The sequence below is a fragment of the Lissotriton vulgaris genome, chromosome 6, assembly GCF_964263255.1.
Source record: "Lissotriton vulgaris chromosome 6, aLisVul1.2, whole genome shotgun sequence".
Lineage (NCBI taxonomy): Eukaryota > Metazoa > Chordata > Amphibia > Caudata > Salamandridae > Lissotriton > Lissotriton vulgaris.
Genome location: NC_141694.1, coordinates 1785754820 through 1785769093, shown reverse-complemented (window position 1 = coordinate 1785769093; position 14274 = coordinate 1785754820). Strand labels below are relative to the sequence as shown.

Sequence of the window (14274 nt, the reverse complement as noted above, 5' to 3'; positions counted from 1 at the left end):
CACTCTGCATGTACATGCTCGTGTAATCACATTTTAAGTCACTTACTCTGCACCTTTCCTGGGCAACCCACACCACCTTAAAATGGCCGCCTCCTTCCCATTCTTTCAGCTCCCTTGTAACCCCATAGTCCCTCTTCGCTTTCTGCCGATAGTGTGCCCTAACCAGTCCCTCTTCGCTTTCTACCGATAGTATGCCTTAACCAGCTCTGCCTCGGCAAACCGACAGTCTCCATTGAAACTCCGAAGCAGATGCGGCGATACTGCCCACACTCACTGAAGTAAGTAGCATTGCCAGATTCCTTGGACACCACCTCTGTAACGTGGCGGGTTCACGCCTAACCCATGTTTACCCCTCTCTGCTTCCAGGTAATGCGATCGTGCATTTTCCTACAGCTGCCACACAGCACCCAACAGGACTTTCTGCCATTAAGCAAACAGAATTAGTAATTAATTTATTCTGTTTTACTCTCAATTCCCGTGTCAACTCCACCCCTTCTTAAACTGAGAAACCTCCACTTCTGCTTCTTGATCATTTAGATCCTGCTGGTGCCAGCAGCCCCCAAAGTCCAGATTCTGAGCGCCCTCGCGCCTATAGTGAACCATTGATTCTCTGCCACCTTACGTAATTTCCCCATTGCCCTCTGGGTTCACCCACGAGAATATTTGTTTCACTCTCGCACCGCACCGTTTCTGTTCCTCCTGACTCACTGGGAACACCTTGCTCATGATCAGGCACTGCGCCGTTTCGTCGTTTTTTAATATGGCGACTGGTTATTATCATACTCACTTGTCTTTTCTCCATTGAATCGCTGCAATAATTCACGATGTCATGACAAAGCTGCACTAAGCACCATAAATCAGCATCACTTCAACCAACTCCTTTTTAACGTCGTCACTGCGACACAAATTTCAATCCTCACTCACTATAAACCAGAGAAATGTCACCACTTCTGCTTGAAATTCAGTCCACTCTGATCACGCAAATCCAAGCACCTAAGTCACAAACGTTATGCTGAAAACATGCCTAGTATATTGTTGTCATATGTGGTTAAAATTCTTCCTTTCCATTCTTTCTCCCCCTTCTTCCTTTCTTGTATGTAAAGAATTGTAAAAAAGGTGTGATACATTATTATCAAGACAGCAATGCATTATTTGTTTGTCCTGAAGATGATGCCCTATATTTAATGTTGGCATCGAAACGTCGTCGACACCCAAACACCCTATGCACCAGACTCAAGCTATAACACATTGTGCAACTGTGTTAAATGATTAATTTGTGTCTGTCTATACTGAGTACAAGTGTACAGACCCATTTTGGCTTGCCTTTTCGCCAATTCTGTGTTCGTTGTTCTGTCTTGTGTTCTGTGGGTCACGGCTGTGCCCACTTGTCATCTGAATGTTTTATTTGATACTACTTTTGAAAAATATTCTGAAAATAAATTCTTGTCCGGCTGGACAAAAGACATACATTCTATTCTAGTGTATGGTTATCTATCACACTGTATTCTCCCTGAATAGGGACCACTGTTCTCTATAACATGATTGGCGGGACCGCAGCATCCTGGGCCAGAGTAAACTTTGCGCTGTGGGACACCGCTTAGAATTGCTTAGGGCATGCTCTTCTATCCAGCTGATTCTTTTCTTGCTTCAGTGATTGCTTCTCCACCATCAGGAATTGGATGAATGGCTGGTTTCAGAGGAATGTGCTTGAGAGACATTTGACCTGAAAGGTTGTAAAGGCAGCAGTCCTTGCTATATAACCAAAGGCACATTCATACAGGTCTGATCGGAGATGGTGCACATTTTTCACCTGTTAAACTACCCAAAGTTAGATGGGCACTGACCCTCTGGGACAACTGTTGCTTTCTAGAACATGTAAAATGACAATATTTAAAAGATAAATTGCACCGCAGCACAGTTGAAAGTACTTTTCATTGGCATCAATGTCCTCCTGCTAATATTTTTATACTTTTTTAAGTTGTTTTTTCATGATTCACTTTCTCTTTATAATGAACCTTCTCTGGAGTGTCCTGGTCCTTCCCTGTTTGGGTTAAGGTTGATCCCTGCCTGGTCTCTCTTCTGTCTCCCATCTCTGATCAAGCTGCCTTGCCTTTCTTGGATTATTTTTTGCTTTTGAGCCTTTTCCCCTGAAACTGACCCTACCCGTTGAAGAATACTTATATCACATACTTTATAGTGGTCAGGCAAAAGGGCTACAGAACTGAGTCACTCCTTCTTCAAACAGGCTAGTCCAGGTGAGTTGGAACACCCACTACACCCTGCACTTACAGATTGTGGTGCCAGCATCTTCCCTGGCCCTGCACAATGGATCCTAATTTGTTGCAACAACAGAGATACAGGAACTGTATTGCACTAAGATAGAACATTTGCTACCCGAACCTTTGATTTTTTGGTAACAGCAGACATTTTTCAGGGTAACCTTCAAAGATGAGGGACATTGTACAATCCTTTACTGGAATTTTTAGATTTCGAGTCACATTTTTTTACATCAGCGAGCAAAGGTGGAATTTTTGATTGGCTCCATTTCGGAAGCTTGTCTATCGTGGGCCTTAATTCAGGTGCTCTCTACAGACTCATGTCCAGATTTTCTATGATGCTTGAATGACCTGATCATGAGTTTTTAGCTGAAGAAGCCCTCTGACATAGAACAAGGCATTTACACTATATTAAATTATATTTTCTCGTTTAAGTCCGTTAGCAAATGAGATGATCTGAATGGAAAGTACCCAGATGACTTTAGCTCGCAGAGGTTGTAAGGACAAAATAAGGACAAGTTAATGAACTCTGTGTGACCATCTTTCATGAGGGACACCTGTAAAGATGTACGTATTACTGTTCCTCTTTTCTTTTGCACTCTAACGCGTAAGAAACCCCAACGTACATCTGAGCATATCAGCTCCTTATCAGAGGAACCGAAGAAAATACGTCCTGTCAGACGTCTCTTTCAAATGCTGAAAAGGAAAGAGGACAAAGGGCTGGACTTTATGGGCCTCATGCATCACCTAATGAATGGCGACCTATGTGATCAAGCGTGAGAATGTGACAGTCACCTTGCGACCAAACATATTGGTCCTGGTTGTGACGCATACACGTCTTGTCTGTGTAACATCAGCACGGCTCCTTACTCCCGGCCCCAGCCAAGATTCTGGAATCTCACATAAATCAACATCGGTCTACTTATATTGAAAATTCCAACATGCTTGATAGCTCTCATCACGGCTTTCGATCAGCTCACAGCACTGAGTCTGCCCTCACTGTTGTGACAAGCAAAATTCGATCTGAGGTTGACAAGGGACATCCTTCGCTGCTTGTGTTATTAGATCTCACAGCAACTTTTGACACCCTGTCCCCGTCAATACTGATCTCCATGCTCAAGGATATCGAATTAGGAGGCTCTGCCCTCAGTTTGCTCTCCTCCTTTCTCCATCACAGGGAGCAGAGAGTAAAAATTGGCAACTTCCTCTCCGATCCCCAAAAGGTGCAATGTGGGGCTCCTCAGGGCTCTTCATTGAGCCCTTTACTGTTTAACATCTATGTTACCCCACTTGCACAGGTGGTAAGATCCTTTGGCCTGGACGTGCTGTCAAATGCTGATGATACACAGATCTTGGTATCCATCACCCAGCCAGTCTGAGAGATCGCCTCCAAGTTTAGAGCTTGTATGGAGGCAGTCTCCAATTGGATGACGTGTACTTTCTTGAAATTAAACGGCGAAAAAAACGAAGTTATGGTCTTCGGAGGGAGCCAAGATCTCTGGTCAAAGGACTGGTGGCCTCCATCCCTGGGAGATTGTCCGACTCCCACTCCTATTGCTAAGAACCTTGGAGTACAAATTGATCCCGCCCTTTCCTTCGACCCCCACGTAAATAGGACAGTGTCTATTTGCTGTGGCACCATTAGAATTTTAAAGAAAATTGCCCCTTACCTGTCCTTGGCAGCCCGGAAACAAGCAACAGCTGGCCTAGTACTATTGAGGCTAGATTATTGTAATGCCCTGTATGGTGGCATCAATAAAGGCTCTATCCATCGCCTCCAAATGGTGCAAAATGCGGCAGCCAGATTGGTTCTAAGCCTTCCTAGGAGAACGTCTGCAACAATGGCCAAAAGGGACCTTCATTGGCTTCCGATTCCTTCTAGGATCCCCTTCAAAATTCTCTGTCTGGCTCATGGTGCTATCCTTGGCTCAGGATCTGAAAGCATTAGATCTCTTTTGTGTGCCTACATACCCACTAGAACGCTTCGTTCATCTTCAAAGAATAGGCTGGTAGTCCCTAGGTTTGCTAAGGTTAGATGGGGAGGTAGAGCCTTTTCCACCTTGGCTCCCAAACTGTGGAACTCCCTTCCCCTTGAGCTTACCAGTCAATCCTCCTTGGCAATTTTCAAAAAACTTCTCAAGACCTGGCTTTTTTCTCAAGCATGTTAGATTCTTGCTCTCCCAATGGCCTTTTGGTCTAGTTATCTGGAGTCTGGATTTTCCATGTCTGTCCGTATTGCGCCTTGATGCCCCTTGGGGCTAAGTTTTGCGCGGTATAAAAACACCCTTCATTCATTCATTCATTCATTCACGTAATGTCACAAATTGTGAAATTACGTGCACATGCTTACCATATGTGGCCCACTTACCTCGTGACTTCATTGCATATTGCAATCCAGTCACTACAGTTGGTGTTGTGCCTTGGGCACAACCAATGCATCATCCCTATGCCTGGGTTTGGTAGGGGTAGGGATTGTGATGCAGTGGCAGAGCAGCGGCAGGCAGCTTGACAAAAAAAAAGTGGTTAATACACTGCATCAATTTTAAGGTAGTTGTTTCGGACAGAACGCCTTCCTTACATATATTAAAATCCTAAGAGGCACAGGCTATTTTCACGCAGGTGAAGACCGATGTAGCCTGTAAAAAAGTGACACATCTACGTAAATATGGAGCAGATGCAGCTCTGCCGTTGCTTCAAAAAAGTGAAGCAATGGCCATGCAAGGCGATGCAAGGGGCTTGTAAATAAGCTCCTATGTGTGTTGTGATAACCCAGCACATAAGGGGCCTTATTTATGATTGAGCACTAAGCCAATGTGTGTGGCTTAATGTGGCCTTGTACATATCGTTGCCCAGTTTTCTGCTTTCAAGGGCCATGCAATGGGTGTTGCTGTGGGGATTTCCCGCAACACCAATGGCTGTTTGACACTGTCCCAGATTTACAAGGAATTGGAACTCTGAGGCAGTGCCAAAAATACCTTTATTTCTCCTTGTTTTTCCTTTTTCTATGTGTGCTGCATTATGCAGCACACAGTGATGGAGAAAAAAGCCTCTTGTGATTGCTTTTGTGAAGGAAGGTGTCCCTTTTTGCACAAAAACAATCATCCCTGCAACGCAGGTACCCTGCACCATGGCGAAAAGGTGCCTGCTTGGCACATAACAGCCCATTGTGCACCAGCCCAGGGGAAAAGGTCAGAAATTTGATAGATACATTGCAATCCTGTTCTTTTCTTTTATCATAGGGCAGCACAGCAGGAAGGCCATCAGCACTGCCCTACGGCAAAATGTTGTAAATAAGGCTCATGGTGTGAGAATATCTTGTTAAGTCACAGAAAAAAGGAAAAGGGCAGAACTGTCCTCTGCAGGACAGAAAGTGATGAGTGTACAGCAATAGAAAAGGCCCAGAGGGTCAGAACACAAGTTGCCCCTTCACTCCCATGCTTCCAGTCCCAAGCTCCTCTCCTAGGGACCACCTAACACAAGTCTCCCTCTCCATTGCTGCACATCGCTTCAATCCTTGGGAGTACAGATGGTCATCAGGGCTTCAAAGTCTAATGCCAAAACTCCTAAATGTTTGATTAAATACCAACGGCAGGAAAAAACAGAGACGGAAACATCAATCATTGTGCACTTTGCTGATGACCAGAGGTGCATCTATCATTGGTGCAGCCGGTGCAGTGAATGGCCCTCTGCACCTCAGTTATGACTGTATTTTACTAACAAACAGGGGGTAGAGGCCCATTTCTGGTGCCTACATAAGGGCCCATGATACACTACTAGGCAACTGCTCTTGACAGCATCTACAGACAGCAATCTCAAATACAGCCAACATCTATTTAGGTGCCGGCTCAGGTGCGCAATAATCATTTGCTTCACATGTTGCAAATACATGGAAATATATTTTGCTGTATACAAATATTTGTGATGTTCTTCCCAAATTCCTCTTGCTTAATGTTTTTTTGTTCTTTCCGTAGCCAATCCCTGATCACTCAAGAACAAGGCTGCTGGCAGTGGGGGTGTCATGTGCACGGCATGAAGGCAAACAACTTGATGGAGCGAAAACACCAGCAACAGCATTTATTTGTATTTACCACAGGTGTAATGTCCTAAATTCATTTGAGATGTTCTGTGATATGTAACCGGAATTATCTAGTTCCTCAAAAGTTCTCATTGTTCCTACATTAGTCTCCCAGTTGCCAGGACTCTGATTTGTAGATTTGATTTTCCTGGTAGTTTTAGTTTTCTCAGGTTGTCTCAGGTGAAAGGCCTTTAACTCGCAATGTACTCATGGCCTAGAGAATTTACTTTCACACTGTAGAGCACATGTAGTTTTTTTTATGTCAAATTCTATTCGTAGTGAATTGTGAACGTCTAACCTTATTTACAATTTTACCCGTGAATGTGGCAAAAGCATATCAATTTGTTGCAAATACAGACCTAATCTTGAAGAAAAATAATAATATGTAATCAAATAGTAAGAAAACTAAAGTCTTGGCAAATGTCGAATAAATTTAGACAAAAACTGCTTTCATGGCATATGTGTAGTTAGCAGATCTGTCGGATTTTATATTTTTAAATCCTACCCTGTGTGTGGCTTTAAAAGAAAACTTTGTTGTCTGGATTAAGCATTACACAGATCGAAAATAGGTATTAAAATGTGAAATCGATGGCAATCCAGAAGACCACAATATACATGTCCATCTCCTGATTAATTTTGATTGCAAACAAAATGCTTACATTGTTTTCTTGGTATTACATTTTAGTGAACTGTTCTGCGTAATCACTGATCTAATTATATCTCATGATATGAAAATATTTTTCTAATTACATTCAGAATTTCTGTATTATCAAAACACGTAATTATATTGATATTTTATTTCAGCCCTTGGTATTGGGGTTTTGCCATTTTACAATGCCGCAAATGACATATGTATTGTTATTGCTACAGAATTAACAGTACTCATGTTAGCTTTGGATGAACTGTGGTTGTCTATGACTTAATCTGTGGTCTTTGGGCTCTGTAGAGATCAGAGCAATATATGCTTAGGTCACTTAGCTATGTCCCTGGAATATTTTTTTCAAACTGCACAGATATTTTATGCTCTTAATCTGAATATAAATCAATGCTTGTCATATAACAAAATGTAATTATGTAGAATGATTCAAGCTACTGAGATTAAGGGGCCTATTAGGATGTTGGGTGGATCGCCACGGCCCGCATGGCGGTGGCGATCTGCCCTACATCCTTCCCCACCCGCCACCGATTTCCCCCCCCACAATATTAGTATGGTGGGGGTACTGCGGCGGACGGGAAGACCGTCTGCAGCATTTCCGCCCAGTTGACAAGTCAACCGGGCGGAAAAGGGTTTAATATGGTGGCGGTGTCTGCTAGACACCGCCATCCATATTAGCATGGGTGCGGAAACATGTTTTTCCGCATGCGTAAATCTCTTACGGGTCCGTAGCAGGCCCCCACGGTATTGGAAAGTGGGGGTGCATATGGGGGGTACCTATGGTACCCCCTGCATTGTCATGGACATGGTGGCAGGCACCTCGCAGTGCCTGTCACCTTGTGCTTGACAATGCACGCAGTTGCATTCCCAGCATTGTGGCGGGCGGTGCTGTGAGCATGGCCCGCCACCATGCTGGGAATGGAGGATGCCACTGCTGCAGTGGCAGTGGCATCCTAATCGCCGGTGCAGGAGCGCTGCACCACTGATGGCCGGTCCCAGCACCGCTAGGTTAGCAGGCGGACAGAAGTCCGCCCGCCATCCTAATGGGCCCCCAAGTGTCCAAACTCAGGGCGCTTCTTGTTTTTTGTGTAGTTCAAGCAAAGCTTGATGTAAGCTTAGTGTGATGATACACTGTTTAACAAATTAAGCATTCTTCTACTTTTGCTTTATCAGTCATCAGAATGAGATGAAGTCGAAACTATTAGAATTGCGTGTTTTTTATTAATTGACATATACGTGTCCCCCACTTTACTTTTTCATCTGTGAACTAATAAACTGAAGCTTATTGTTTTCATTGTTCTGTTCAAAAATGTTTCTTCACAGATTCAGCCAATAAATTGTTCAGCATTTTCACCTGATTTTGTGTATTCATTAACAATATTTGCAAACAGAGGCTTGCTATGTCAACACCACAAAAGTAAAATAAGGAAAGACATGGATTTTGTTACATGTCTCCTTCTAAACATTGTGGCCATATGCTTAAAATAAAACACCAACATTTGAACATGTGACTTTTAGGTCACACAGAGATATTGGCAATGGATGCTTACAGACAGAACTTTATTACACCATGTGCTCAGAGTTTTAGCTCTGTGATTTTACAAGTACTGGCAAAGGCAATTGGTCGGTTTCCAATTTATAAGCCAGACCGACTGGCTTTGACCATGTTTGAAATACTATCATGATCCATGAACACAGATTCACAAGCAAACTTTTCTAACTGTCCAAGTTCTAATGGATGTCACCTCATAGTAAAATAACCATCAAATTTGAAGTTTTCATTAAATTGTGGTGCTCTCAGGAATGATTTATAAATGATTTGTCCAGAGTAGACGCATAGCCTGTGGAGTATGAAGCATGTTGGGAAGAGCTAACAAAGTGCATCTAAAGTATCAACAGATGAGTGCTTGGAAATCAGTTGTGATGAACAACAGTCTTCCCAGTATTTTAGATAGGCTGGGATCTCTAAGGTTGAGCGCATATCCAGATGTATATTTGAGTCATATAGAATTCCTGGATGGCTGTTGTGTACAGTGAAGTGCATCAAGTATTTCAAGTCCAAGTTAATAGAATTTTGTCTACTGCTATGAAGTTTTAATGAGATTCTAGAGAATTAAAAAGAAGGTATACGTTAATTCATCAGTGGATGAAAAACATGGAGAACATCTTACAATGTGTTCCTTATATTTGAGCAGGCCCATTCAAACATGGTCGTTGTGGCTGCACATGCATCTACAGCAGCCAACTTTGAAAGAGTTTGCTCAAATATTATATACCCATTTTACGTTGACCACCATACATGTGTGCATATACACTTGTAGGTGGCCATCTTAAAAGATGTATAATCCATTTTAAGTGGGACGCCTGCTGAAACTGGCGTGTGAAAAAACATTAAAACATTAAAACAGTAAAATGTTGCATAGGGGAAAGGCACAACAAGCAGGTAGGGGCTGGAGACCAGGGGAGGGGTCCAAAATATATATCTTTGAAAACAAGAAGAATGGGGAGAGCAAAGCAATGGATGAGCTGGGGTGCAGAGGCAACAAAGACTATTAGGGAGAGCTAGGGGAGGCGCAGGGGAAGCAACACTTTGTGCAAGTCGTGGAGGGGGAAGCAGCAGACTGTGAAGGTAGAAGAGATGAAGCAAAAAAAAGAAGACATCCACTATCATGGCGTGTTAAAGTAAAGGAAAGGTGCTTATTGAATGCCCACCACATAAGAATTGGAATGATATGAATAACCAATCAGAACAATTTGAGGCCTAAATGCTTCTGGGTGGGGCAAAAGAAGAGGAAAGAACATCAGAGAATCAAGAAGGAGCAAATGAGAAAGTCACTTGAGGTCATCCAGTTGTGTGCAAAGGGCTAAATGAGAGTCTACTCTATGAGTAATGAAAGCAATAGTTCTGGCTAAAAAACAGATAAAGGTACCTGTAGTTGAGACCTAAAATGATTGCAAACTGTTAAAATAAAGGAGGGTGCAATTGAAAGATACAAACAAGAAACAATACTGTAGATGCTGGTAGGCTCCTTTCACCCTTCCGATAAACGGTGTGTCTGAACTGCTCTGACTTAATTTGAAGAGCTTCATTAGGAAGGGTATTGCCTGCTAGGGGCTGTTTTTATGGTTGCATTTTGTCTTTCCTGAAAGTATATAAAAACCACACAAACACATTTTGACATTTGATTTCATAATGTAATCTAAGGTTTTTCTTTTTGGCATATGTATATATTTGGAAATGAATGTGTAGTATTTAGTAGTGTGTGCAATAAATTACCGTTTTCTTTTCTAAAGAAAAAGCACTGACTGGACAATTAAAAAACATCAGTGTGGCAAGAAAGATCACCAGTTAAGATTAATTAGGCTAAACACTTGAAATTCACACCTAAGCAATGTTAGAATCGAGGCTCCAAGAAATGTGCAGGTCCTGAGCTGTAAGATGTCTCCATGTGATGCAAACTTGAGGGCATATTTGCAATAAAGTGGCGAAGTGTGCTGTTAAGCCAAGAAGGCTAAATGCACGCTTTGTTACTTTAGAAACGCAGGGTTGCACCATATTTACTAGTATATGGTGCATACTTGCGTTTCCCCCAGTGCTGGCGCTAACTTTAGCTGCATAGCGTCAACACAGGCACTCCTGCACCAAAGTGTAAGGGTGCCTGTGTTGAGGGGAAGATTGCTTATGTGCAGGAAGGTCGACCTTCCTGCACACAAACAATCGTTAAATGCTGTATTCTAACTTCTATGTGTTGTGTTTGATGCATTTTTTTAAATGATTGCTTATGTGCAGGAAGAGGGACCTTCCTGTACATAATCAAAGGCAAATTTGCTGTTTCTTTCTGTGTTGCAGAAGGCAGCACACATTGAAACAGCAAAAACAAAAAGAAATAAAGCATTTTTCTTCGTTTCACCAGCTTTTCCCTGGTCTTAATTTTGGCGCTGCCTCCCATTTACGCTACAATTGTAAATAGAAGGCAGTATCAAAATCAATGCGTGTTGTGGTGAAATGGCCACCGCAACGTCCATTGCCCTCCCATTTCACGCTAAATACATTGTGAAAGGGTGCCTTATTTACAAGGCAGCGTTAAGCCACATTAAGTGGCTTAACGCTGCATGTTAAATAAGGCAAGGCCCCTATCACCAACACAACATCACTGCAAGTGACGTTGTGGTGGCGATAGGGACTTGTAAATATGCCCCTCAGTGCTTCACAGCCTTTCCATTGTTGCAGCTGCCAATGGCATGTATTTGCTTTGACAAGTGCATAGACATGATAGTAGTTTATCTCTAGTTCATGGGATTTATTTACCATCTAGCTCTTCAGAACCTAGTTGGTGGTTGAATGTTCCACTAACACTCTAAAGGGCCCTCTCATCCAGCCAGGTATTGGAAACAATTCAAACGGTCTACTATGTTTGCAAGTTACATAACACTGCTGAATTTTCAATTTAACAGATGTATAGCTTATTAATTTCCTGGAAGTTCATAGTTCTTTGTTTTAGAAAATGTGTAGCACCTTGACAACAGAAACTCTAAATAACAAAATTGGTCTGTGTTATAAAAAAAATCAAACTGCGTCTAGTTTCTCTAGCAATCTTGTATGAAATTCTAGATTGACATTTAAACTTAGTGGAAGTGAATTGATTGCATAAGTGAAATTAATGAGCTGGAAAAGGGATTTTTGTCAAACCAAATTTGATAACCTCCTAAGGCCACTGCCTTGTCCTATTTCTTACTACTTAAGACACCCTGACAAGCCTTCCTTTCATATATATATATATTGTGAGGAACTCATCCTATTTGCTGTGATGACCCCAATGTTTTGACTGATACTGATGGTTTCTGACTCTGATCGTGCCCTTGGCTGTGCTAAACAGACCCAGGGATAGTGCTCGGTTTAAAAGGTATATGGTCATTAGGTGTCATTACAATTGGCATGACAACCTACTTGTAAGCAGCTAGTAAATGGCAGGGCATGTAGGTCTAGAGGCCCAGTATATTTAAGGCACTTGAGTGTGTACTACTGTGGTGCCTGCTGTCATTTTAAAAGCCAGCCTTGCCTTGCAGACTGCTTTTAAATTTAAATTATATGCAAATTCGACTGTCGAATTAAAGGTACTTCCAAAGTATCCATATGCTAACATTGGAATACTTTTTAATAACTATTGAAAGAAAGGAGTTGAAATTATACTTCAAAGTGTCAACTTGCCACCATCAGACTTATTATCATTATCACAGAAAAGTTATAGAACTTGCTTTTCTGATGAGCCAAAATTCAGTCTTCCAGCAGCCCTGCTCCGATTGGTCAGCCTCTGCCAGGCTGAACCAAGCTGTCTTAATGAGGTGTGAAGTGGCCTGACCTGAGACAAAGGATGCTTCTGGTGGGAGGATATTTGTAAGCTGCAGAGCAAAAGACAGGAAGGGAGCTGGGTAGCCAAACTGGTCTTCAAAGGGGGAATGACAGTTGGGACTGGCCAGAGGCTCACCCCCACATCCTGACACCTTAGCCAGTCAGGAGCCCCAGTAATTAGATTAGCACAGGGGCTGGACGGGAGGTGTTAGGGACACTTAGCCACACCAGTGAGATGGCTTAGCCAGATCTTAACCTCTAGGAGAAAGTTTCTCCATTTTGAATTTGGAAAGAATATTGCTTTCTAGGACAAGAATATGCCACACCCTGGAAGAAGTGGGCATACCTGAAGGTGGACTAGCAGCTCAGATCCCTCAGAGTGTCTACTGGAAAATGATCTTGAAGCATCTGAGTGGTCAGGGGTGGAAAGAATTGCCCATGCATAAATTCTGGTTCTCCATGAGTGGGTATGCACAGGCTGCCCGGAAGGGAAATGCTAGACACTCGGACACTGGATCAATGGGCAAATCATCCAATGACAAGAGAAAGAGCTCTGGGTCTGGTAGGCCAGCCCAGAGAACTCCAGAGGTGCCGGAGGAATCTGACCCTGAGGAGTATCTGACCTCTGGGACAAGAATAGGCCACACTTTGGAGGAAGTGATCATATCTCATTGGTCAGGGGTAGCCCCCTGCTTATTACCTGAGAACACTGGATAAAAATGGAAGAACTGAAGGAGTGGACTCCCTAAAAGAAACAAGTCAAAAGAGTTTCACCTACATCATCTCCACCAGGAGAAATCCAGCTAGATGTAGTCCCAGCATCCCAAGGACCATCTCAGAGCTTCTAGACCCTTGGAGTGGTCTTTTGGATACTTTGAACCGACGAAGGAACCTTCTGGAAGATGTCCCAAAAGCTTGTAGAAGTTTGGAGAACTTGTTTTAAAAAGCTCCATAAGGTGACCGACCCGTCAACAAGTCAAGCCGTGTGATTCAGCCTGATATCCAGGTTTATCCCACAATGTTGACGCAAATCCAGCCTAACAAAGAGCCTTGCTCGATGATGACAGAAAAAGCTTTAAAAAACGACTTAGTGCGAAGGTACAACTTGACTGAGGTCTACTGCTCAGGGTTTCCAACTTCCACTCCATCATGGTCAGCCTCAAACTTTGACTTTGTCTCAGTCAAGTGCGACCAGATGTCTTAAGGTGATGCGTTTGTTTTTGAAGCATTAGAAAAAATCTGGGAACCTCGGTTCAGCAGCAGTATGAGCAGTAGCATCCTGTAGGTGAACAGGTAGTGTTAGTACCTTGACACAAGTTTGACTATAGGATGGCAGAAGGGGGCAGGCACACATTACCTTTGAACAACCGAAGTATAGGGTATCTTCTACTGATGGATCATTGGCACTGGTGAGAGCATTAGGTCTCAAGAATGTGCATGGAACACATGTGTAGTCAAGCAGGGATACACACAACTCCCTAACGAAGGCCCCAGACCCAGAAAGGCATTTGGAGTGGGCCGAAACAGATTTTTACTGTAAAACCAGGTTTCATTGAATAATCAAACCTCAATCTAAACCCTGTAACATATTTTAGTTTCAGCCCCAGTAGCCTACAAATAAAGAATCCTTTTGCATATACTGTGAGGTATTTTTTTAAACTTTTTTCCTTTTTCATCTGGATCCCTGCATTATCAAATAAGTTATAATCTCAGAACTCCCAATCTTTTGAATGAGTCCGCCCTGCTGGTACCATCCTCCCAGGGTGTGGATATTCACCGATGATGAAGTATGTCATGATTAAGTGAGTGAGGTGTGTACTCCAACATCTTTGGAAACCCCAGCGAAAAGCTGGTGTTGTGTCTTTATTGGACATCGCCGCTTCCTCCTTTCCTCCTCCCAATTACCCCTATGTGAGTT

At 42.8% G+C, this 14274-nt stretch overlaps 1 protein-coding gene across 1 annotated transcript in view; it reads left to right on the top strand.

Annotated features, from left to right (window-relative positions):
* Positions 1 to 6959, top strand: part of LOC147709484 (uncharacterized) — a 189232-nt gene extending 182273 nt beyond the window's left edge. The window contains exon 9 of the mRNA XM_086926004.1: positions 6248 to 6959. Coding sequence (XP_086782130.1) covers positions 6248 to 6258 — 11 coding nt within the window. The 3' untranslated portion in view covers positions 6259 to 6959. The remainder of the gene's footprint in view (positions 1 to 6247) is intronic.
* Positions 6960 to 14274: the final 7315 nt, after the last annotated feature.